Raw genomic sequence first — 25,002 nt, 5'->3', positions numbered from 1 at the left:
TGTATGAAGAAGAAGAAGAATTTTTAGCCTCTCACCTTGTGTGTTCTCTTCTAGGGTTTGTGTGAGTGTGTGTGTGCTTGAGCTCTCTCACCTTGTGTGTTCTCTTCTAGGGTTTGTGTGTGTGTGTGTGTGTGTGTTTGCAAGAGCTCAAGCTCTCTTCTACCTTGCATCTTTTCAGAATAGACAAGCACACAAAAGAGAGATAGATGGGTGAATTTTGTTCTTTTCCTTCACTTCTCTACAGCCAAATTTCATATTTAACCTTGTAATATGAGCATCTTTTCCATGAACAGCCTCCTCATGAGTTATCCTTACCTATAGAAGAGTGGCGTACTTTGTGTTAGCTTCTCTTGTGATTCCTTCAAGATGGAGTAAGGCTTTTTGAAGAAGCTCTTCCTTTGTTTCCACTTCCACTTTTCCCTCTTGAGAGTTTGTCAAGTGAGCCACTACTTATTGGTGATTGTTGAGTGTGCATATGTTATGTTTTCTCTTTCTTTATTCAAATTCTTTCTATGTTTTCTTTTGACATCCTTGGCTTTTTGAAGTGTTGTTACCTTCTCTTCAGCCTGCTTCTTGCTAGCTTCAAAGTCTGCTTTGTTTTATTGTTGTAGCTTGGCATTTTAATTCTCTAGAGTGGCATGTCTCCACTTTCAGCTTTTTCTCATACTCAAGGATAAAAATCACCTAAAGCCATTATAGAAAGTTTTGTTAGGGAGGGAGGGAGATGTGCATACATATACTCCACATGATAATACTTTTTTCTCAACCTTGGCTTCATGCAAGGACATGGCCTGATAGGAGTTTTCTTGGTCCGAGGCCCTCCTTTCTTTTTTTTCTCTATAAATACCAAAATCTCCTTTGTGTTGGCTGAGCTTAGTAGGTTTTGTAAAGATTTTTTCCTCTATGTGGGGAGTGGGGTACATGTGGTATGACTTGATAACTTGGTGAGGAGGTAGGGGTTTACCACTTTGTTATGGTTCTATGATAGGTATACATAGAGCTCCTTGTGAAGATAATAGGTCTAATCTTCCTTGAGAATCATATATATCTTTTGTAGCTTATGTTGGTCAATTTGATTCAATTTGATTGTACCTATCAGCTAGCTTGATCTGCATAATCATGGACAACTCCTTGCCTATCAACTGATATATCTTTCCCTTGATATTAGTTTACTCTACCCCATTCTTGTTAACACTTTCTCTTTAAGCATTGTGTCAGAGGACAGGTCCTTATGTTTCACCTTATGTGTTCATGTGGTTGGTGGCAACAACTACATGGCCTGTTGAATGTCATTTTCTTTTATCATCACTCTTCTCTTGGTTTGATCTAGCACAGCCACCTCCTATTTTTGTCCTTTTATCATAGGACTTAATAAACTCTACACATTGCTGGGAATTAATGATTCTAGGGAGTTACTCTACATACTGGTCCAACCTTATAACCTCCAACTTATCTTTCACTCTTGTGGTTTCAAGGAATAGCAAGCATTCTGGAGAGTGGTACTGGAAGGATACCTTTCCCCTTGCTATCGGCACTTCTTTGTCAATAATCCTTACATTCTTGAGGTAGGGCCCCTTCTATGCCCTAGAGATTTTCTTCTTACCTTGGGGTGGTCCCAATATCACCTAAGGACTCGAGCTATATAGAAGCATAGTTAGAGTCCTGATGCTCCTTCTTGTATAAGCGATCATCAGATTTGTCAACAGTTGGCTGGTAGGGAGACTCCACAATATTCTTTTCCTAGATCTTTATTTTTTGAAGAGTTAGTATGTTAATGTTATAAGATATTGTTAATAAAGTTATATATACACTTATGTGATGATCTAGATAATTCTCCTCTTAGTGTGAAAAACCAATCTGGTTTTTCACAGCCCTCAATATCTTAAGATATTCACATTGAAAAAATGTCATCATTTTGAAGCAAAAACATGTTAGAATGGATCACTAGTGTTAAAGAAGATGATGAGATTAAGATTCATAGTGCCCTTCTTGAGAACTTCTACTATTGTGAAACCACACTCGTTTTCATGCCATGAATATCTTGAGATATTCACATTGAAAAAATGTCATCATTTTGAAGCCAAAACATGTTAGAATGGATCACTAGTGTTAAAGAAGATGAGATTAAGGTGAATAGTGCCCTTCTTGGGGAACTTCGACTGGTGTGAAAAACCACACTGGTTTTCATGGCATGAATATCTTAAGATATTCACATTTAAAAAATGTTAGTATCTAAAGATAAAAATCTATTAGAATGGTTTAGTCTCATTAGTCATAAGATGTAATGGGTAAAGAGTCATAAGATGTAATGGGTAAAGAGTCATAATTAATTTTTTGATGTGAAAAACCAATCAGGTTTTTCAGAGTCATGAATATATTCATGGCTGTGAAAATGCTCGACATGAATATCTTGAGATATTCACATCAAGAAAATTGCTTTGTTTTGACAAATTTAATGCATGTTAGTATTATACTGACTATTTAGATGATGAGATGAAGTTAGTAAATCATGTAATTTTTCAGATATTTGTGGCATGAAAAACTAGGGTGATTTTTCATATGTGAAAGTGACTTTCTTAGAGATAATCATGTCAACTAAAAGTTATATTTATATATTTATGATGTAAAATGATGTTACATGGATTATATGTTTGGACCAAGGTTAGAAGAGATCAAAGATATGTGAAATGATTGCTCCCTCAAAATTTTGCTTGGCATGAAAGATAGGTTTGGTTTTTCATGGCCGTGAATATCCTAAGATATTCACATCAAAATTTTGGTCATTAAGACATACATTGCTATACTCAGGAAGGTGTGATATTATTTTGACCAAATGTATGTCCTTCTCACACCATGTGGAAGCTTGTTAAGGATTGAAAGCACTTTAGGCATGAAAAACTTGAGATACACATGGTTGTAAAAAAACATTTACTAGTTTTCATGTCAAAAGAACTTTTGAATTTCATATTTCTGAGGTGATTTCCTAAAGCACCTCATCATTGTGAAGATCTTGGTATGATTCACACTACTTTTGGACCACCTTTTTTGGATGTGAAAAACTCGAGATACGGTGCAAATTTTTGCTGATTTTTCACATCAACTGAACTTTTAAATTTCCTTCTTGTGAGATGATCTTGTGGTTCCGATGATCCCTTGGACATGTTGGGTATAATTTTCATGCCTATTGGAGCAACTTTTTGGGCATAAGAAACTCAGCATACTCACAATCATTAAGAACATCCAACTATTTTTCACGCCAACCAAACTTTTAAGTATCATGCTTTTGAAATGATATTCTAATTCCTTTGACCATTGTGGAGTGTGAAGGCATGATTTTTGGTAACTCTTTTGGGCATGAAAAACTTGAGTTTTTCAAAACGTGACTCTCTCTGGAGTCACGCGTGAAGATTCCCACATGTTTGCTTATAATTTATTTTTTAGGGATATAAAGATCTTATTTTCCTTCACTTCCTTTGAGTCTTTATTTCCCCTCTATCTTCAAGTCCCTAGTATCCACTTTCTTCTTTTGCCATTGAAGGATATTGCTGACAACGGTGCTCTAGCTACTTCTTTGAGTTTTGCATCTCTTTTTGCCATGGTAGGGTCAATTTTAGGCTCTTCCTCCACCTTGCCCTTTCCTTTGTCATTCGTTGGGCTTATCCCCGATGTATTTGGTTCTTTAGTCCCATTTTGGACCAATCCTTCATTATGTTTGTCAATCAAGCAAGGTGGCACTTGTCTATGGTCACCTTCTCTTTATTGGGTCTGGCTACCTCTTTTTGCTCCTTTGTGACCTTTGGTACTTTTGTATTCTTAGCCTTTACCTCCAAGACGAGTGTCTAGGGTCACCTTCTCTTTACTGGGCCTGGTGCCTTCTTTTTGCTCCTTTGTGACCTTTGGTACTTTTGTATTCTTAGCCTTTACCTCCAAGACGAGTGTATGTGGTCACCTTCTCTTTACTAGGCCTCGTTCCTTCTTTTTGCTCCTTTGTGACCGTTAGTACTTTTGTATTCTTAGCCTTCACTTTCTTTAACTTTTAAACCCTCTTGGGTATCCAGATATTGGTGACTCCCTCATAGTACCCATGTGCAGTCAAAGTGGCTTTAGGTGCCCAATAACTTTGGCTTCTTGTTGTCGGTTCCCTTTCCCATTTTGGTTATTGATGTTGTGGACTGTTCTGGATCTAAGATAGGGATTTCTTCACTTTTTGTTTGAGTATCCAAACCTATTTATTCCCTCTATAATAGACTTGTGTCTTCAAGAGGTTCATATAAACCCATTGTTTTCTAGCTGGTGGGCTTGCTTAGAAAACCACCAAGGAATCTCCTCACACCACAACCATGATCGTTTGACACGAACTTGGTCACTCACTAACTCCAATGGGCATCTAAACCTAGAAATGACCTATTTGTATAAAAATTTAGCAATGGTATGAGCATTGGCCTTTTTGGTAGCCCTGGCTTCCACCCACATTGTGAAATAGTCTGTCAATAATATGATGTAGTGGGCTTGGGTTTTATGTGCAGTGAGACTAATGAGTCCTACAAAGTCAATTCCCCATTTCTACAAAGGTTCCTTGACTATTATTGGAGTAAGGGACATTATGTTCTTTTGCTCTATAGTATAGCAAAATGTTGAAACTCATTGTAACCTTTGAAAAATTATACTACATTTGCCAAACAATGTTAGCCACTATAGTCCTGCTTAGAGAAATTTCATGCTATCACTTCCCTAGCAAAGTGTCCTCCTGAAATTCTTGAATGTGTGTTCTCTAACACATGTATAAATTAACTTCTTGGACATAACTCCTTAAAACATCATCTTTACCTAGCTTATATAGTTTTCTCGCTATCAGTTTTGGTGTTAGCTTGATTAGTTGTCGCATCCTATATTTTGTTGCTCGGTAGGCGCACCATGTCAACTTTGAACGAGTATGCATGTGAAGATCATCATCTATTCCAATAGGGTACATTTGCCATTAAGAATTCGTGACATATGATCAATTAGCCATGTTGCATTCCTTTTCTCACAGTGACTATAAAGTGAAATTCTAAAAGTATAAGCAACCATCATGTCATCCATCCCATGGTGCAAGGTTTATTGATAACATACAATAATTCCTATGGTGGTCTATAAATTTATTGGCTAAAACCACATAGTCCATGGCCAACCCTTCTATTTCTGTGGCTATATAACTCATCTCAGCTTCATTGAGTTGTCTACTAGCAAAACAAATAGGATAGTCTAATTTTTTATCTTGTGGTTGTGCACCAGTATACACCCAGTGGTAAAATTTGACACATCAATATGCATATAGAATATTATGTCCAAGTTTGGGGGTCTCAATGTAGGTGCACTTGCCAAGGCCTTCTTTGGTTTATCATATTCTTGCTGGCATTCCTAAGTCCATTCAAAGTCTACTATTAGTCTATCTTACAATCTACGCATAAAATACAATGAACCTTCTATAGTACCTAACATGCGTGAATCTTTGTACTCCCTTAAAGTTAATAGATGGAGGTAATTCTAAAATCAGTTTGACTTTGCTCTCATTTGTGGGAGATACCATTTTTAGACACAATGTATCCCAATATAACCATATGCTATACCCAGTACAATCAACACCTTAGAAATACCTTCCTTAAGCAAGTTAGGTGGTCTTTCCACCACTGGGAATAAGCACATAAATTATCAATGAAAACTTCCAACCATTTTTGCAAATAATTCTTTCTAAGCAAGCTAGGTGGTTTTTCCACTTGGAATAAGCACATAAATCATCATGAAAACTTCTAACAACTTTGGTAGATAATCCTTAAAAGATGTGCTGATAATCCACTGAAATATTGTGTAGGGGAATTGGTTAGTCGAAAAGGCATAACCCGATAGGCACACGTACCACCCATAGTGGTAAATGTGGTCTTTTGTTGATCTTCATATGCGATGCACACTTGGTTATATCTACAGAAACCATCTAAGAAGCTATTCCTCACTTTTAAAATGTGCTCAATATACGGTAATGGTTATAATCCTTAGGTGGTGTGGTATATTGACTTTTTCCAAGTCCACACACACTCGCAACTTTCCATTTTTATTTGCGTGATATCAATGGGTGATACCCAATTAATGTGCCCAATTTCATAAATGCACACCAAAATAATAGTTTGTTAGTCTCTTCTTGTACAATGGTTGAATACTTGGAATTCACCTAATAAGGTCTTTGCCTTGTTAGTCTTGATCCTTGTATAATGGCTAAATACTTGGAATTCATCTGATAAAGTCTTTGCCTTGTTAGTCTTAATCCTTTTTTGATAGGGATTATGTGTTATACCGCTTTGGGAGATGATGCCTTCATGTATGTGTATTTCTAGACAAAGCAATTCTTAAACTCTTTTAACAACGCTACCAAGTCCCTTTCCTCATCTGAAGTCAGATCCTTAGCAATGAACATTGGTTTAGGCTCCTCCCCACATTCGACCGAATCTGCCTCCTTGACTTTTGTGGGTCCATCATATGAAATGCCTTCTTGCCCCTCTTTAGATTATTAAGATTTGAGGTAAACACTTGTTTGATCACCACTGTATACAATTTATAGTGCTCATGGACTCGTCTTAAGTCCATTACATCATCTTCTTTTGCCTCAATATGGGCCAAAATCCTCTCGGCCTCTTGCTTCGCTTTTTCCAAGGCGTTTTTCTCATGTGCCTTTCTGATCTAGAAAGCTATGGCTTAAACTTCCCTAGAGATTGGGGTTTATCTTGTGTTTTTACCAAGGATAGTAACTTTTTCCAATTCCTTACCCTAATTCTTGGAAACTCCTCATGCACCTTTTGTAGCCTCAATGTATCTTAGTCGTTGTACATGTGTCCATTTTCTCTATAACATGTTACATTTGGCTTAATAACATAAAATCTACCTCGGTAATGTTTTCTCAGCCCAGATGTAACATGTTAAATCTGGCCTGATAACATTTTTGCCTTAACCATTCTAATGTGCTTCCTTTTTATGATGATTCATTATCAGAGCTTCTTGATGAGAGATTAGCAATGGTTCTAACTTTTATCATAAAGATAAAAGTCAAAGAACCCTGCATCCTTAAATCTAAATACATGTACTTAGTTCCCTGACTAGGGAATATATCGATTATTGACAACACATGCATTCAGTTTTCACTAAAATCTGGAAGAGGAAGAGATGCATACATCATATCTTCCTCTCCTCCCTTGTCTGGAATAATTTTTGGTTCGCACACTTGTACTAAATTGGTCAGTTGTAACTCACTCATTTCCAAGAAGCTTCCAAAGACCTTACCCTCCATCGGCGGATGAGTCTTCTATGTTTACAAATCCACCTTAAGAACTTGGGTGTCTTTTCATAAAGCCTAATCATGTACCAACCTAGCCTCCCCCATGAAAGGTCTACCAAGTATGACATCATAGAAATATGGTGGGAATTCATCATCACCACAAATGTGCGATGATATCAAAACAAAAAGGTTTTCAATTTAATCCACTGCGACTCCCATATGTTCCATCGGTCATCAAGATTTGTTCGCTCTAAGGTAGATTTTCTTGATTTTTCCTAGAATCTTTTTGTAATGATATTCACCCTTGCTCCACCATCTAGGGTTGCAGCTAGGAATGGCAAAAATTGTGTCATCATTTTTGGTAGATATGAATGGCAACATTTGTGTCATCATTTTTTGTCATCAAGATCTGTTCACTCTAAGGTAGGTTTTCTTGATTTTTCCTAGAATCTCTTTGTAATGATATTCTCCCCTGCTCCACCATCTAGGATTATAGCTAGGAATGGCAGCAATTGTGTCACAATTTTTTGTTCTATGCTTCTCCAAGATTCAATTGCACTCCTCTGTCAGACTCATCAAAAGAGAAAGGCAATCAGGTAAATCAAGTTTGGAAATGGATTAAAATCTTGGAAAGTAGTTGCCCTCAAGGCAACAAAGTATCTCATGAGAATATCCAAAAATGATAGTGAGAAATTCAACATGCTCTACAATTCCAAGGGTGTAGCACAATTGGATATACACAAGATTCTCTTCCCAACCTTAAACCCAAGCAATTTGCTAATATCAACTAACTAACAAGTTGGTTCAACTCTGTAAGATCCAAGAAAAAATTATAGTATTCTAAACTTGATACTCTCATGCAAATTCCTTATGTGTGGAAACAATGGATCTACAATCACACCATTCATGTGCTCAGTTCGTGGTGGTAGTGGAAAGAAATCCAGACACTGGAAGTACAAAATTGTTCAATTTTGGCCAAAAAGCAAGACTTGCTAAAAATAGTAGTCTGAAGGGACTTTGCGAAGGGAAATGTCCTTGTTCTCAGTATGACTCGGGATAGTCCCCAAAACCAAGATCCCTAACTTTTTTGGCTTGAAAAACGTGTTCCGGTCTTGAAAAACCGAGAACTTTTTTAAGCACTGCTTCAAAAAACTGTCCCACCAAGAGGGCTACCTTCACAAAGTGCTAGAAATATGTGTTTTATGTGTCATCTAAAGCTAAATGAGATTAGCTTATAAGCCGATATGGCCATAAATCCACTAATTTAAGCCGTCAGTGTAGAAAATGTTAAAAATAGATGTAAACCAAAGTTGTGGATGTTCGGTAATTTTAGCAATAAACACTAAGAATAGGCAGTAACCTAACTATGTTAGATTGGGATCAAATTTGGTGTAGGTGGTTTGAGGTGTCAAGAACACAAGTGTGTATTTAGAATTTAATTCGAGTCTAAAACAAAGGAATCAGAAGCAATCATGGAAACCTGTCTAGTTTTTGAGTACGGTCTATAACTGCACTATGTTACAGTAATCTGGAATGTGAGTTGTCTATTGGTCATGTGTGGTATGGACCACATTTGTGCAAAACCTTGTCTCATTCTGATCAATAGTATGTAAGTTATAATCAAACTAAGAATGCTCTTCTCTTGGTGGTTTTGGAGTTTGAAACTTAGAAATTGTTTTTGCATTTAAGGTCAAAAGAGACAAAAAAGGCCTCTAACCAGTCCATAACTTACCCCAATAACACCAAAATTGATAGGAAGGATGTTGAGAATATCAAGCTCACTATGGATTCATCGGCCCCACTTTTTTGAGAATAACATTGAAAATTAGGAGGGAAGGCTAAAAATAAACATTAACCCAACCTCGTCGGATTGGAACCAAATTTGGCATGTAGGCAATCTTAGCTTCCATGAGCACTAGTGTATACCTAATATAAGTTTCACTGCGCGAGGAGAGAGATAGGGCTAGGCATAGAAATCTACAAGGTTTCTAAGTCTAGTCCATTCTCTCACACCCATTAGCTATTTTGTAAATTAACTAGATAGGAATAACAAGGCTGAGGTAGGGATTATGGGCCTCCCTTGTGCAAAACCCTAAAAAGTGAAAACTCTTCTTTTTAGACCAAAATTTCAGCCATGACAAAGCATCTCGGAGGGTTTTTGATCTAGTCCATTCAATGTTCATTTTTCAGAAGACATGATTTATAGATTATATATATGATGTTTAACAATGTTGTCACCTCAAACCCACTTTTCGACTCTCCACTTGCTATTTTTAGTTAAGCACAGAAGCCAGCCAAAATTCAAACTTGTTTGTTTGGAACCAAATTTAACACAAGGCTAATGCTAGTAGATAGTAACACTATGCCAAAGTTGATTTCTTGATTGGTGAATCTAACAAGGAGATATTAGCATGCATGGAAACTTGCTTGGAGTAGCAAGAAGCTTGATTTGGCCTCTAGATCCTTGGTAGCTAACTAAGTGCTAATGGCAACTACTTAGCTTGTCACATCATGCAAGGTTTTTCATAATGGATGCATTGATTAGCTTTGTCGGATCATTCGGAACTTCCTTTAGTCGATGGCACTATACATACCATGGAGAGAGTAGCTTAGGATACCAGCATTATGCCTAAGCAAGAGAGAGGGTTTCCCAGAGTTACCCTAGGAATCTCAGGCCTCAAGCTGCCTGTTCGCACAGAGGAGGAGTTACTAGACTCAGAGTTAGCACATGATAATACTATGGTTTTGGAGGCCATTAATCGGCATAAATTAGTGAGATTCTGGATTAGTGACTCTTCACATAAAGATTAGCGGGATTCAAGATTAGTGACTCTTCAGATAAAGATTAGGTTTTAGATGTGGGATTTACTTGGATTGAGAGAGGATGCACTACCTTGGCTAGGTTGGTATTGGCATCTTGCCTGCACAACAGTTTTCTCTCTGTGCTCATGAGCATTAAAAGCAAAACTTCAACCTTGGAGTAGCAAGAAGCTTGATGTGGCCTCTAGATCCTTGGTAGCTAACTAAGTGCTAATGACAACTACTTAGCTTGTCACATCATGCTAGGTTTTTCATAATGGATGCATTGATCAACTTTGTCGAATCATTCGGAACTTCCTTTAGTCGATGGCACTATACATACCATGGTGAGAGTAGCTTGGGATACCAGCATTATGCCTAAGCAAGAGAGAGGGTTGGACATCATTGACCTAGAGGTGCAGTGTAAGGCTTTTGTTACACGTATATATTTTATCATATTTTTGATGAATTAATAATCGTACAAAAATATGTTTAATTTAATTTGTGCAGGATTCAACTTAATGGAATGTGCAAGTGGGCACAAGATTAATATATAGGTGTAAATGTGCACAAAGTCATTGTATCTAACAAGACCGACTAGCAATTTTATTTGGGCAAAGGTTTTTATCTGTACAAACCTTAGGGATTTTGGTATGATTAAAAATATGCAAAGCAATATCCCAAAAGTGGAAAAAGCAAGCCTAATTTGTACGCTCATCTATTTTTAGCTCCTTGGGCTATTTTTATGAATAAAATTCTCTAAATACTTAAGTCGTGGAAGTGGAGCTAAACGCTTGAGGGAGGAGATTACACCCAATCTCCTTTACTGTGTGGTATTCTCTATCCTTTACCTTTGATGGTGATGTTATTCTAATTCTTTTGCCTTATGTTATGCTAAATTATTTATTCATCAATTTTAATTCAAGTCTTTGTTTTAATTTTGATATGTTTTATGAGTTTTTAATTATTTCTTCACAAAAAGGGTCCAGTTGCGACAAGTTGACAGTGGTATGAGAGCTTGGGTGTACATTCTTGAAAGAAGGTTAACTCAGAAGAAACCAAAGGGTGAAGGTGAGAAAGCTTAGAAAACCTTTGGGCCAAAGATTGAATGGTTATGGGATTTGTATAGGCCCTTGGATGGATATTAGAATCAATGGCTAGGAATTTATGTCACGCTTCTTTCAAATACCACTATTGTGGAGGAAGAGAAACCACCTTTAGTTTCTCAAAAGTGGTTTTGAGAATATGATTTTGGTTTGGAGATCTTTCTTTATAGATGTGATGAGACCAAGGCATGATTTTCAGAATTCTGGGTACGAGAAGAATTCTATAATGGATGGTCTAAATATTAGTTTTCTTTCATAAATTGTGGAGGGCAGCAAACCCAAAATTTCAATTATTATTATTTTATTTAATCTCCTCGATTTGGAGCTTGCTAAATAAAGCTTTATTTACTAAAAAAATTCAGAGCGCTGCGCACTGTTTGAAAAAGGAAAAAGCTTATTGAAAATATAAGCTTTGTAAAGTATAAAATACAAAGTTCTTTTTATTTATTTATTTATTTTGGGGCTGTTAGTTGTGCTGGTGGATTCTCCCTTTTCCTTCCATTTGATGACGACGGCTGCAGATTTCTTGCACTGAGCCGATTAACTGGCCGAAAATTTTGTAAGCTTTATTAATAAAGCTGCGCTGGTGTTAGGCTTTAATAACAAAGCTTTAAAATAATAAAGCTTTGTTAAGCTTAAATAATATAGCTTTGATAAGCTTTATATAAAAGGCTTTAAAAATATATATATACCTTATTCCATCTACCCCACGCATACAGCAGATTTTGGAGGCTTAACCATTAAACTTTAAAGCCTTGATTAAAGTTAAAGGCTTAATAATCAAGTTATATATATATATATATATACCCAATTTCAATCGTAAAATCAATGACCGTCACTGCATCTCAGATGCAGTTGAAACTAAAGAGGTTAATAATTAAATATATGTAAGAACTCTATATCTTTAATATATTAGTTGCTTATAACTTTTAATAGGAATTACCTTGAGACCCAAAATTAAAGCTTTTAATAGCTTTAATCATCCCTCTAAAAACCCTAGAGACCATAGACACTCATTGACCAAGGAAAAATTAGAAGAAAACGTCTTCTTAAATGTCCATTGTAAAGCTAGACAAGTAATTTAGTAAAGTCTACTCCAACTATCCATTTTATTTCTCTCACAAAGAGAAAAGTTTATACCCTTACGCTTAAAATCCCTCAACTCACCTCATTCCTAATTTAATTATACTAACTTTTCACATGTTTTATTTAAATTTTTCAATGCCTTTCTCACTATTAAACAACAAAGCATAACATATAAATAGGGGTAGATCAAAAACATGTTTTTTGTTTAAGTCTTCTTTTAGATTAGATGTTTTTTGTTTAAGTCTTCTTTTAGATTAGATGTTATGTGATATTTAAAAGACCCTTACCTAAAATTTTCTTATGAGTTTCCTTGTCTTGTAAAGTCCGACAACCTTGGTTTGAAATCAACATCAAAAAAATGACTCGGCAACCCTCGTCAACCACTTTTATGGACACTCAGAGAGACTACCGGACCACATATTTACCTTCTAGTTGAGAAACTCATCGACCATGAACCTCCCCCATGGCCCTTTTTGTTGAAGGATGGACTTCTATCATACTATGGTAACGAGGAATTTCTTAGGACTCCACAACCAAAGTCATAGACTTTGACATTACGATTATTACCCATAATACATTCCCTGACGCTTTACCCAAGCTACATATTTTGTATTTCTTCAACATGATTTCTGAAATCCATATCCACATACCCAACTATTTGGTGACATTCCCTATAATAACTATCACTAACCTCATGAACACTTTCCCTCGACATCTCTTTAGTAGAACTCATGGCATCCTTGGCCCTAGATTAAAGATGTACTTAAATTTATTTCTTTGGTTTTGAATTATAAACGTTAGTAGATGTGTTACTTCTTTTCATTTCTTTAGATTGTAATTGTGTTACTTCTTTTCATTTCTTTAGATTACTATTAGTTTTCATTGTATTTAAAATCCTAATAGTGCTTAACCTCAAGACTCCCTCACTAAAACCAAAATTAATTGTACAGCATAGCATCGTCATGTCAAATTTTTTTAATGATTATAGCATTATGACTTGGTCATCACCCCATGATCCACTTACACAATCGGAATTGCAACTCATGACACAATGTACCCGTTTAGCATGTATATGTGAACGAAACCATGCTATTTTTCAACAACTACTATGGATATTCAACAACAGGCAACAAGATGAATGGTCAAAGCTCTGGACACATGATCACAAGGGATGCTTTGTTTTCATACGTATTGGAAACACCACAGTTTTCGCCACCTTCTGGAGTGGATGCACATCGTACGTGGATATACTATAGAAGACAATTCATCAATAACGGATGAAGAATTTATAAATCTATTATGTTACCTTAGGACCAGATTACCCCATGAGAAGATACTAATACTTGACCATACCCGCATCATTAGAAGGATGTAAACTTTATTCAAATTTTTTTGTATTCATTTCTCTTGTTATGTTAAAACTCTTTATTTTGAAAGTGGTATTTCATTATCTTTATGACCGTGGCAAATTGATTCTCCATTTTTCATAAATAAAAAAAAACAATCGCATATACTCATGAAATTTGTGTCCTTTAAACAATGTATCCTCTATAACTTAGTGAAAAATGTTTCCAATATTTTTATGAAAGTTTAATCTTCCAGATGGTGATTCAAACACTTTCCAAGTAAGCTTCTCATTTCTAACCTTACAATAGTGATCATGCTTAAATATCCATTGATAAAACTTCAAGATTTTATTTCTTATAAAGTCATAATTAAATATAACCGTAGTTACGTATGGAATAATAATTATATTTCAATCCATTCGCATTCTTTCTCATTTTTCTCAATGTAAAGTATCATTATAGTCGAATATATAAAAAGGTACGACTCTCTACGCTTGAGTTTTGTGTTTATTATTTAAATTTATTTCAACTTCAAAAGTAAATTAACCTTTCATCAACCAGACTTGTTTACTTAATCAATTTCATCTACTTTTGGTTTATAATCTCACGTATCCTTGAGTGTCAAAATTCTTTTGACAGATAATTTCAATGACACCAACGATGGAGGTATGTATATATATTCACTTTCTTTTATACAAATTTTTCATAAGTATTTCTATAATATCTTTCCAACCTAATAACCTAATTAATAAACCTTTCATCAACCAGACTTGTTTAGTTAATTAATTTCATCTCCTTTTGGTTTATAATCTCACGTATCCTTGAGTGTCAAAATTCTTTTGACAGATAATTTCAATGACACCAACGATGGAGGTATGTATATATATTCACTTTCTTTTATACAAATTTTTCATAAGTATTTCTATAATATCTTTCCAACCTAATAACCTAATTAATAAACCTTACATTAAAACATTAATATTAGTTCAAGTTCAATAACTTAAATGAAATTTCTAGATAGAAAAAAATTGTGTTGGAATTTAAGATTCAGAGGGAACTAGCCACTCCGCCTCAAACTTCTATTCTGAAGGAAGTGATGTATGGAATTAATCTGGTGGTATGGGACATCAGATTGGTTTCATATACTTACTCCACACACATTTTTGTCTTCTATCTTTCTACCATCCTATATGTGTATGTACAACAACGTGCCTATGTGGTATGGGACACTTAGACTCATCTTACATACATTCATTTGATTGGTTCACTACATATGCATTTTGTATAAATCTAGTCTTCCACACCAATCATGAAGCCATCCTCTCATGCGTTTATGCAACTGTATATCGGGGACGCTCGTACATGGTATGCTGTGGGTCTCCACTGTTTGTTTTAGTTGGTTCATATGGAGGGGTGATTCCCGAGGTACTTACGCCTGGCAAACATGTGTGTGGCTGTTATTTGATTATTTATGGGTTGTCTATATCTCAAGATGACGTTGGGATTAATTGAGGTGTTCAATTAATTGTTTAACTAACATGGATAGCATCTGAGTATAGTAATGAGAAGTGAGAGGGTACTGATTGAGGTGTTACACTGCATGAGATGTGCGAGGGTACCGATTGAGGTGTCGTATAGCTAGTGGATTGAGATGTGGTGTGAAGATGATGATCATTTTTCTTTTGTATTAAACTTTTTGTACATGTTATTTTTTATTTGATAATTAGTGTGACAATTATCAATTTTGGTGTCGCACGGCTTTCTTGATTAGTGTTCCATGTCCATAAGAACCTCTGAGCCATGCCTTTGTGCCTCTGAGCCATGTTCGGACCTCTGAGTTTACCTTGCAGGTTATGACATCAACAATCTTGTTCTCTCGGCATTTTTCTTACGCAATTGAGGACAGCTGCTTCCTTAAACGGGAGGACTGTTTACAGGTATATATTTTATCATATTTTTGATGAATTAATAATCGTACAAAAATATGTTTAATTTAATTTGTGCAGGATTCGGCTTAATGGAATATGCAAGTGGGCACAAGATTAATATATAGGTGTAAATGTGCACAAAGTCATTTTATGTAATAAGGCCCACTAGCAATTTTATTTGGGCAAAGGTTTTTATATATACAAACCTTAGCGATTTTGGTATGATTAAAAATATGTAAAGCAATACCCCAAAAGTGGGAAAAGGAAGCCCAATTTGTACGCTCATCTATTTTCAGCTCCTTGGGCTATTTTTATGAATAAAATTCTCTAAATACTCAAGTCGTGGAAGTGGAGCTACATGCTTGAGGGGGGAGATTGCACCCGATTTGGTTTACTGTGTGGTATTCTCTATCCTTTACTTTTGATGGTGATGTTATTCTAATTCTTTTGCCTTATGTTATGCGCTAAATTATTTATTCATCAATTTTAATTCAAGTCTTTGTTTTAATATTGATATGTTTTATGAGTTTTTAATTATTTCTTCAAGAAGTACAAAAAGGGTCCCGTGACAGCTTTACATTATAAGTTTGTACGTGAGAGGATTTCTTCCTGGCACTGAGCCTTGGAAGGAATTTCTCATGCAGATTACGAGGTGCATTCTGATAAGGAGACGTGATTGGATTTATAGTCCACATTTTATCTTCTCAAATGCAAAGCACACTGGACCACCTTCTTTGCCCTTGGTGAGATATCTTCTGCAGGACTAAGATTACTTCAGGACCTCTTGGTTTATATTCCTCCACGGTCAATTGAGGAGGCTTACAGGTAACCCATTGTGTGGAATGACTTGATCTTGGATGAATCCAGTAGACCTCTTAGAGAAGCCATACACGTCCAATGGGCTACCTGGGTGACTTGAGTCCCCCCTCAGTTTTGGATTAGAAAAAGCTCATGAGTCTCAAGGAGGATGAGAGAATGCTTTGCACCTAAAAACACTTGAGAGGCACTTGTCAAAGGATTATGCAGATAAATGCATCCATACCTACTTCTAGACTGTATTGGGAGGCTTATGGGATCACCTTGGCATTCAAGGAGATTTTTGGCAAAGATTGTGGCCTTGCCTACCCACCAATAAAGATCGGTCATTGGTGCTAACTCACCAATCAATGAAGATCGGTCATTGGCGCTAACCCACTAATCAATGGGTCATCGTTTGGTGCTAGCCTAGCTTGTCCGAGATGTGCAGGAGCATCAGAGATAGTTTATCATTGCTTATGGGAGTGCAGGGAGGCATAGAGGATCCTAATAGCACACCGTTTTGGAAGGAAAAGGAGGGATTACTTCATTTGTTTTGGTGCTATTGTTTGGTGAACATAGTCAGGTCCACAAATCAGGTTTGAAGGGAACAACATAGATATGATAATGGGAGCTACCTAGGGAGTGGGTCGGCAATGTCGTCTTCAAAACATGCTAGAGTTAGGCTACATACCTCCATCACAGAGATTGGACACTATATGGAAGATCATTGCTAGCATCGTGACTTGGCACATCTAGAAGGCTAGATGCACTGAGGTCATGGAGAGCACTTTGGTTTATAATACACAATGCATTTACAGGATCTGGTGTGATATTATCCACATGCTCATGGCCACTTGGGTGGCCAAGATGCAGGGATCTTCGAAGAGTTGTAGAAAGGAAATATGGCCAATTCATGAGAGAATGGGATCATGGCATTTTCTTCACTTTCTCTCATATGGGACCTTGCTAGTAGCACAAAGCACTTGTTTGGTTGAAATTTCCCCCTCGTTGAAATCTCCCTTCTTATATGTTTGCTTTTTCATTCTTAATAGAAGTCTCTTTTCTAGGCAAAAAAAATATAATATTTTACTTGCCTTTTGGTACTAAGGTTTTACTTGTGCCTATGAAGAAGTTTTCAAATCAAGCACTACTTTAGTTCATGTGACTATATCCCATGCATCTTTGCCAACCAAGGAGTTTTTCATTCAAAATTTCAAAGCTTGATAATTATTCTTGTCAAGCTTATTATAGTGTTGTCAACCATGATAAGAAATTGGATAAAATTACACAAAAAGGAATAACTTGTAAACAAGAAAAATAACACAAGTGCTTCAACCTTGCACTTTCAACAAGGTAGTTGCACCAACAAAAGAGCTCTCACAAAGCTCTAACCACATCACCCCTTCTTGCATAACAACCAACCAATACATGTATTAATCTATATACATGTAGCCTTCTTGTCTTTCAAATCAGTTCCAAAAAAAGATCATATAGAAGCGCTTTGAAGATCTCAACCAAACATCAATCAAACAATGGTTTTACGCACACAAATCATAGGTCATATGTGTGTCCATCAAAGAATAGCGTTGCATACATATGCTCCATCGTCACATAGCTCCTTTACACATCCTCAACAAAGCTTCCGTTAGGGACGATCCCACATGCACATATAAGTTAATCTAGATTAAAGCGTAATTAGTAATGATTTGAGGGTTTAATTAGCTAGTAAGCACTCAATCTGAACCAATCTTGAACCCGTTTGGAAAGATCACTCTCATGCCCACATCTCCCCCTTAGTCCTCTATGCTTGCAAGGGGCATAATGTTCATCCCTTTAAGGGTTAACTGCCCTTGATGATAAATTTAAGATAGTGTTGCCTAAATTCTAATCGTGCCTTCCAAGTTGTATCTGAGAATAGATGTCCTTTCAATGCAAACCTAAAAAAATATAAGGCATTGATCCTTGTCCTCAACTTCGACTATCTTGGAGACCAATCAAAGAATGGTTGTAATGTATTGTTTGTAGGTACGATAATAGGATTGCCTCTCATAAGTCTCCTAGTGTTGTGGAATTTATGCCTCTATCATATCGTAAAGCTGTGAATCAATCTACAAAGTTTGCAAGGGGAAATATAAATAGGTCATTAACCAAAGACAATTAACACCAAAAAGTGTACAAAGTTTGCATCCAAATAATATGGGCCTTGGACAATTTTAGAACAAGTAAAAAAATGTGGCATACAAGGCGAAATCACCATAAGATTATTGTGTCCATCCAATTCTTTATATAGAAAATTGAAGAAGTATCTTTATGATGATATTAACTTAGATGTTCTAATTTCTATGTAAGAGCATGGCCAAACCAATCACAAACCTGGAAAAAATTTGGTACAAAGAGAAAAGCTATTGAGAAATCTCTGTGAGATGAAATCAATGTATTTGGTTTCTTTAATTGAGAGGTCATAAAAGGGGATGTTTTGTAAATGGAGAAAGACAACAATCTTTCAACATTTCATAGTTGTAGTTCACGTTGAAGGGTTCTCTTGCCCTACTAATGAAAGCATTAGGGGCCTATAAGCTCACAAAGGCGCAAACAGTTGCATACTCTTTGCCAAAATCATCATTAGTTGTGGTACCATTTCCCATCAACGTAAATTAGTTAGCGGCACATCAAAACACCTATGCCCCCATAAGATTTATGACTGTATATTTGACTCCTTGGCATCCTTCCCAATGCCTTCGACATTTCCCTCCTATTATGTTATTCTTCTCCAGGAGTAGCAATAGGAAAAGTGGACCAACAAACAAAAGGGAGCCATTACACTTGTAGCAAAATCGTATGGTGGATTTACTATTCTTTCATTCAAAAAGTTGGAGGTTAGAACCCCATCCTAAGAGGACTTGATAGCCCAATACAAGTTTTCTGATGGTTATGTTTTAGATTGATGGCATGTGATGATACATGACACATATACAACACTCGGACACATGACATATATACAACACTCAAGCAAATGCCATACATACACGACTCAAAAACATGACATATTCGACTCAAAACATGTTGGGTTTCATGGAGGATAAAAAATGATGATGAAAGTCATGGTGAAGGCAACATTAAGCTAAGAAAAATGAGATTAACTTAGTGACATACACATGGCATATTCAACATGATACATGGCATGTAAACACGACTCAAACACATGATATATATATGACTCAAAACACATAGCACATGAGAAATATAGATGACTCAACCACATGAGATGTGTACACGACACATGTAAGCATTTTATAGTTGTTTGAGAGGCGCCCATGATGAGTTGACTTTAGATAAGAGGGGTAAAAAAAAAGAATATCGCAATTTTACAAGTCCAGGATTGCAACGTAGAAATATTTTTTTATTGCACGTGCCGCCGCCAGAAGAAGAAGAAGCAGCAGCAGCAGCGGCAGGAGAGAGCCCTTCCATCATGTCGTCTGCATCGTCGGATTGCACACCTTCAACGATGCTCTCGGTTGCGGACGCCACCCGCATTGTGCTCTCGGTCGCAACGCGCCTCGCTCCTGCTCTGTTGCCCCTTCACCAAGCCCTTGGCTTGGTCTTGGCAGAAGACCTTGCGGCTCCTGATCCCCTCCCTCCCTATGCTGCCTCTATTAAGGTAATCCCCAAGAAACCTCAATCTAGTTTCGACTAAGGGGATTGCAGTTGATGATAAGGTGGAGAGGATGTAGGGCAAGCCGCAAATGACATATGTTGTATGCATGATGATGTCGTTGGGGCGAGGTCAAGTTTCAATTGATGTGTAATGTATGGGTGTGGCAATCAACTAAGTGGATCTTCCCTGAAGAAGGTGGAGGGGATGTGGGGAAAGTTGCAATTGATGTCTAATGTATGGGTGTAGCAATCATCTTGCCCACTTGCATGGTACACACATTAGACCGAGTGAATCTTCCCCGACGAAGGTGGAGAGGATGTGGGGAAAATTGCAATTGATGTCTAATGCAATCACCTTGCCCACTTGCATGGTATGCACATTGGACGAAGTGAATCTCCCCTAGAGAAGGTATCGAGGCATCCCCTACTCTCACCACTAAGCTACTGCCGACTTGGGGACCCTCTTATGGTAAAACCAATTGCATGAACCTTGGATGTTTAATTTGCAACTATTACACAGCTTAGTCAAACTCATGTATGACAGGTCTCTTGTCGTAGAAAGATAAGGATGCATTCAAAAAAGTACTCTCCTTTAGCCCTTATGCCTTGAACACATCTTGGAAACATCTGTGGAGTAGCTTCTGCTCCAGCAAGGTCTCTATTTCCTCTTGCTCACTGCTTTCTTGAGGCCTTGCAGTGGGGGACTTGGCTTGCCACCATGAGCAGACCACTGCAGAGCACCGTGGGAGTCCTAGTGCCAGTGCAGTCTTGGTGCAGGATAATGTGCCTGTTTACCATGGACCGACATGCAGATTTGGAAGGCCCAGTGCCTTGAGACCATCAAGAGCTCAGCAATCCCTCGTGTGGATTCTATTCAGTCTACATGGACTGACCTCATCCACACTCTTCGTGGGCAGATGGGAGCATCTTTAGGGTGGCATTTGGGCCGTGTAGGAGAGGCAGGAATTCAGTTGTGCTGTGGCACATGTAGAAATCAGACTTTGGTTCTAATCAATGATAAGGTTGATTTGATAGCACTTACATAGGTGCAGAGAGGGGTTTTTTAAATGATTTGATCATTATGTTATTTATGTACTAAATTGAAATATTTGCAACTCACGTTATGTGCAAAGGTGTTTTTTTAGCAAGTTTGGGTATCACAAAGTGACCTTTCTGGGTTTGCTATGCAGGATGGGTTTGCTGTAATTGCTGCTGATGGACCGGGTGACTATCCAATAGTTGCAGAGGCAAGGGCTGGGGATGATGCTTCGAATATAGTGCTTATTCCTGGCACTGTGGCATACATAACTACTGGAGGTCAATCCACTCTTCAGATTGTAATTGAATGATACTTTTGGCTACTTGTGCGATTTCTGCTTTAAATTCAAGTTGGGGTCTGGTCAGCTTTTAGAATACTTATGCAAGAATTCTTTAGCAGAAGTAAAGGAATTCTAGAGAAATGTTTCCCTGCAAATAGAGGTTCTGAACAACAGTCAACCAGCTCTCCCATGATGGGGGGTGTGTGTGTGTGGGGGGGGGGGGGGGGGGGGGGGGGGGTGACTTCTGGGGAAAGGGCAGCCATTGGGGAGGCTGCAATAGTCATTTCCACGGGATCTGTGAACTGGTGAATCCATTGCCTGGCCGGCCTGGGCTGAAGACTCTGTACGGGGTCGGGGGCCCCAGGGGCACCCGGAATGGAGGGGAGGCTGAGGGAGGGGGGGAAGAAACGGAGGGAGGAGACGAGGGGGGAGGGCAGAGGCCTATGAGGAGGGGGGAGAAACCACAGCTTGGGGGGGGTGTGGAGGGGAGGGGATTACCGGCACCGGAATCTTGGAAGATGAGCCAAGATCTGTGGGAATCTCTTGGGTGGCATGCAGGGTCGCCACGCTGTCCACCTTCTTGTTGGGAACTAAATGCTCATAATGGTTGCCAATAGGCACCGTTGATAGGTTTTTTTGTGTCCTGACCATTGTGCTCGATGTGCCCGCCTAAACCCCAGGAATAAGAATAAGCCCGTAGAGTATAGTTAGAACCTTAGGAAAATAGGGGCTTTTGCATGGCTACCTTCTAAATAGAACTAGCTGTTGGCAGCCCCAGCTAAATGAAGAAAGAGCTTTGCATGCGTGAGTGGACGAGGAGAGGAGTTATCGAGAATCAAAACATCCCGGGAGTTAGTGGGGTGGAATAGAGAAGAAAGACCAGGGAGAAACAAAGAAGATGGCGAATTGGTTGAGAGGGCTCTGTGGAAGCTGGCTTGTGATTGTTTTGTTTGGGAAGAAGACGACGCGGGAATTGATTGAGGAAGCTTGGATGTGTCCAGAGCAGAGGGTGCAGGAGATAGAGGGTCTTGGAGGAAGTTGTGGTGCCCTAGGACCTCTGGGTGTTGTAGCTCTATTAGAACTTGGGTAGATCCAATGTTTTGCTCAACCCTTCTTGACTGTGTTTGAAGGTGAGGCCCTGCAGAGTGTGACTGTAGTGTTTATTGAGACTGGTTCTTGTGAAATTGAAGCAAAGACTTGAAGAGTTTTGCTGGGATAATCTTGTTGAGGATCCCTTTGTTTCTTGGTGTTCTCTCTTTCTGTTGGAACCCCATGTCTCAGGGTTGTTGAGATAGACTCAATTATCATCTATATGCAGAAGGGTATTTATGGTTTTGATTGATGAGTTGTTTATGCTGTGGTCTATGTTGCTTGGTTTGAGATTGTTGATAAAATTCATGTATGAGTTAAGATCTGAGGTTCGCTGAATCAAGTTTGAGTTAGAAAGCTCTAATTGTGAGTCAGCAGTATCTGGCTGAGTTAGCTAGAATCAGCTATGTATTTGGGGTAGTCAGCTGTTGTTGTGAAAGAGTGGATTTTGTTTGGCTTGAAGCCTGTGAAGTCTGGGTTGACGATCAGAGATTAGTTGGATGTCAGTTGGATGGCTGGATGGTTGTCTAGATCAGCTGAGGGCCGATTCAGGTCAACAAGGTGTTAGCCAGGGTTAGCTGAGTATCAGAAGGAGTCAGTTGGGGGTATACAAGGGTAGATATGATGTTTGTGGGTTGAAGGGAAAAGATTAGGGTTTTTGTGTGACTGTCAGGTTTTTAGTCAGTGAGCAGCAGTTAGAGTTGCAGAATTGAAGGGGAATGTGTAAGCAGACGGTCAGTTGCTGTCAGCCTTAAGTTTATGGAGTTGAGTCTTGGTGGGATTTGAGGTTTTTGAGGGAGTGGAAGTGTTAGCAGACACTAGGGTGGTGAGATTTGACTCAGGGTTGAGTTAGCTGAGGTAGCTAAGTCAGATCTCAGTCAGCAGGAAGTTAGCAGCGGGGAGTTGATGGGTTCAGTGAAGTTTTGAGGCAAGTATTTGAAGTTTGCTAATACTGGAGGATTTTTTTGGGAGCTTGGCGGACATATTTCTGACTGGGGTCAACAACAACTATCCGATTCAGTTTACAACCAGAAGTTGATCAGCTGAGTGTCAGTTGGAAATTTTTGGTCTCAGCTGGTGGTCAGATAAGGTCAGCTACTAAAGGGTTAGGAGTGAAGATCAGAGCTGTAGGAGGTCAGGACTGACATGGGAGGACAGCTGGTGGAGTTTGCTAAATCACTTTGAGGGGTTTTGGGAGCTTTCTTGTGTCAGTTGAAGGATTGAGGATATCTGCTGAATTGATTGGTGCTCTAGATTTGTGGTATTAGTTTATAGAGCCCTCCCGACGGTGGTGTGTTCGGATGAGCTGTAGAGGCAAGATTCCCCCGACACATCACTGTTACCAAAAAAGGCAAGGGATGGTGGCTGGGATTGGAGCTGCCATTGAGTCCCTCTGTAGGGTAAAGACTAGAAGCGCCTACTCTTGCTGATGAAGAACAACCCGGGGAGCAAAACATATGCACGAAGAGAAGAAGGGCAATTGATGAGGGAGGGGTTGGAGAGATGCATGGGAAAGGGAGGCGGCGGAGAGGCGACCGATGGCGCACACAGAAAGGGGGCAAAAATCAAAAGGAGGCAGGCTCAAAAGGGGTGCATAGGTGGAGGAGAGGGGAAGACAAGGGGAGGGTGGGGCGGCAGCAACAGGAAGGCAGGGGGGCTTGGGAGAAAAAGGGGCAAAACGCATAGGAGAAGGGGGGCTGGGTGCAGCACACAACAAACCTGTGCTGGGGTGCACAGGCGGGCAGCAAGCGGCGGAAGTTGCACTAGGGCCCCGGGGGGGGGGGGGGGGACTGAAGCGAAGGCGGAAGGGGTGGGGGTGCTTAGACGAAGCAGGTGCACAGCAGAGCTCCAGCTTTGAAATGTTTGACATGCCCATCTTCGTATCAGAGCCACCTTAGCTATGCTCCATACACCTTCGATGTCGTGTTTTTTTCTGAATTGTGCGTTTCTCATCAGAGACGCTGCTATCATCACTGTCAATGCTGCATTTTCTTTCTGAAGATGTGCGTTTTCTCATCAGATTTCCCCCCTACGGGTTTTCTCATGTGAGCTATGCGTTTTCTCATCCTACAAGCATCCTAGTGGGGCATATACCTCTCAGCCTAAGCAAGAAAGGGAGGCAAAAGCATTGGATAATGAGGGCGACCGGATCAGCAAGCAAAGGCCAGCCACCCAAAGATTAACGCACATCATCGAGGCAGCCAATAGAGCAGAAATGCAGCCCATCTTCAGAGCAGGAAAACGCACCCAAAAGGGGCGCTCAAATCAGGTACAATCAGAGCGGCTCTGCGAGCTGCTTAACACACAGCCGAATGGGCTCCAAATCAGCCCAAAAGCAGGTCCAAGAAGGTCCAAGTATTGTGCAGTCCAGTGGACAGCAATGTAGCCATCTCTCATCATTCTTGCACATCCAAGGTTGACACCACTGCCTGAGGCAACCCTCAGCCATTAACACAAGCTACAAAGAGCTCTATGTGAAGTCGACAGCGGCTATGAGGCAAAACACAGGTCTAACCAGCTTGTAGAAGCATAAACGCACATCACAAAGCTGTCTAGCAGCAGATGCTACATCAG

At 38.9% G+C, this 25,002-nt stretch overlaps 1 protein-coding gene across 2 annotated transcripts in view; it reads left to right on the top strand.

Annotated features, from left to right (window-relative positions):
* The first annotated feature begins 19,671 nt into the window (after positions 1 to 19,671).
* The window catches only part of B73 (molybdopterin biosynthesis CNX1 protein / molybdenum cofactor biosynthesis enzyme CNX1 (CNX1)), a 135,929-nt gene continuing 130,598 nt past the window's right edge, over positions 19,672 to 25,002 (top strand). For both annotated transcript variants that reach the window (XM_086780983.1, XM_086780982.1), the window contains exons 1-2: positions 19,672 to 20,024; positions 21,211 to 21,337. In XM_086780983.1, the coding sequence (XP_086637109.1) occupies positions 19,836 to 20,024; positions 21,211 to 21,337 (316 nt within the window). In that variant the 5' untranslated portion in view covers positions 19,672 to 19,835. The remainder of the gene's footprint in view (positions 20,025 to 21,210; positions 21,338 to 25,002) is intronic.

This window comes from Cibotium barometz, chromosome 42 (assembly GCF_041138505.1).
Source record: "Cibotium barometz isolate CiBa-2024 chromosome 42, ASM4113850v1, whole genome shotgun sequence".
NCBI lineage: Eukaryota > Viridiplantae > Streptophyta > Polypodiopsida > Cyatheales > Cibotiaceae > Cibotium > Cibotium barometz.
Note: the sequence above shows the minus strand (reverse complement) of the source record. Positions and strands in the feature narration are given on the sequence as shown.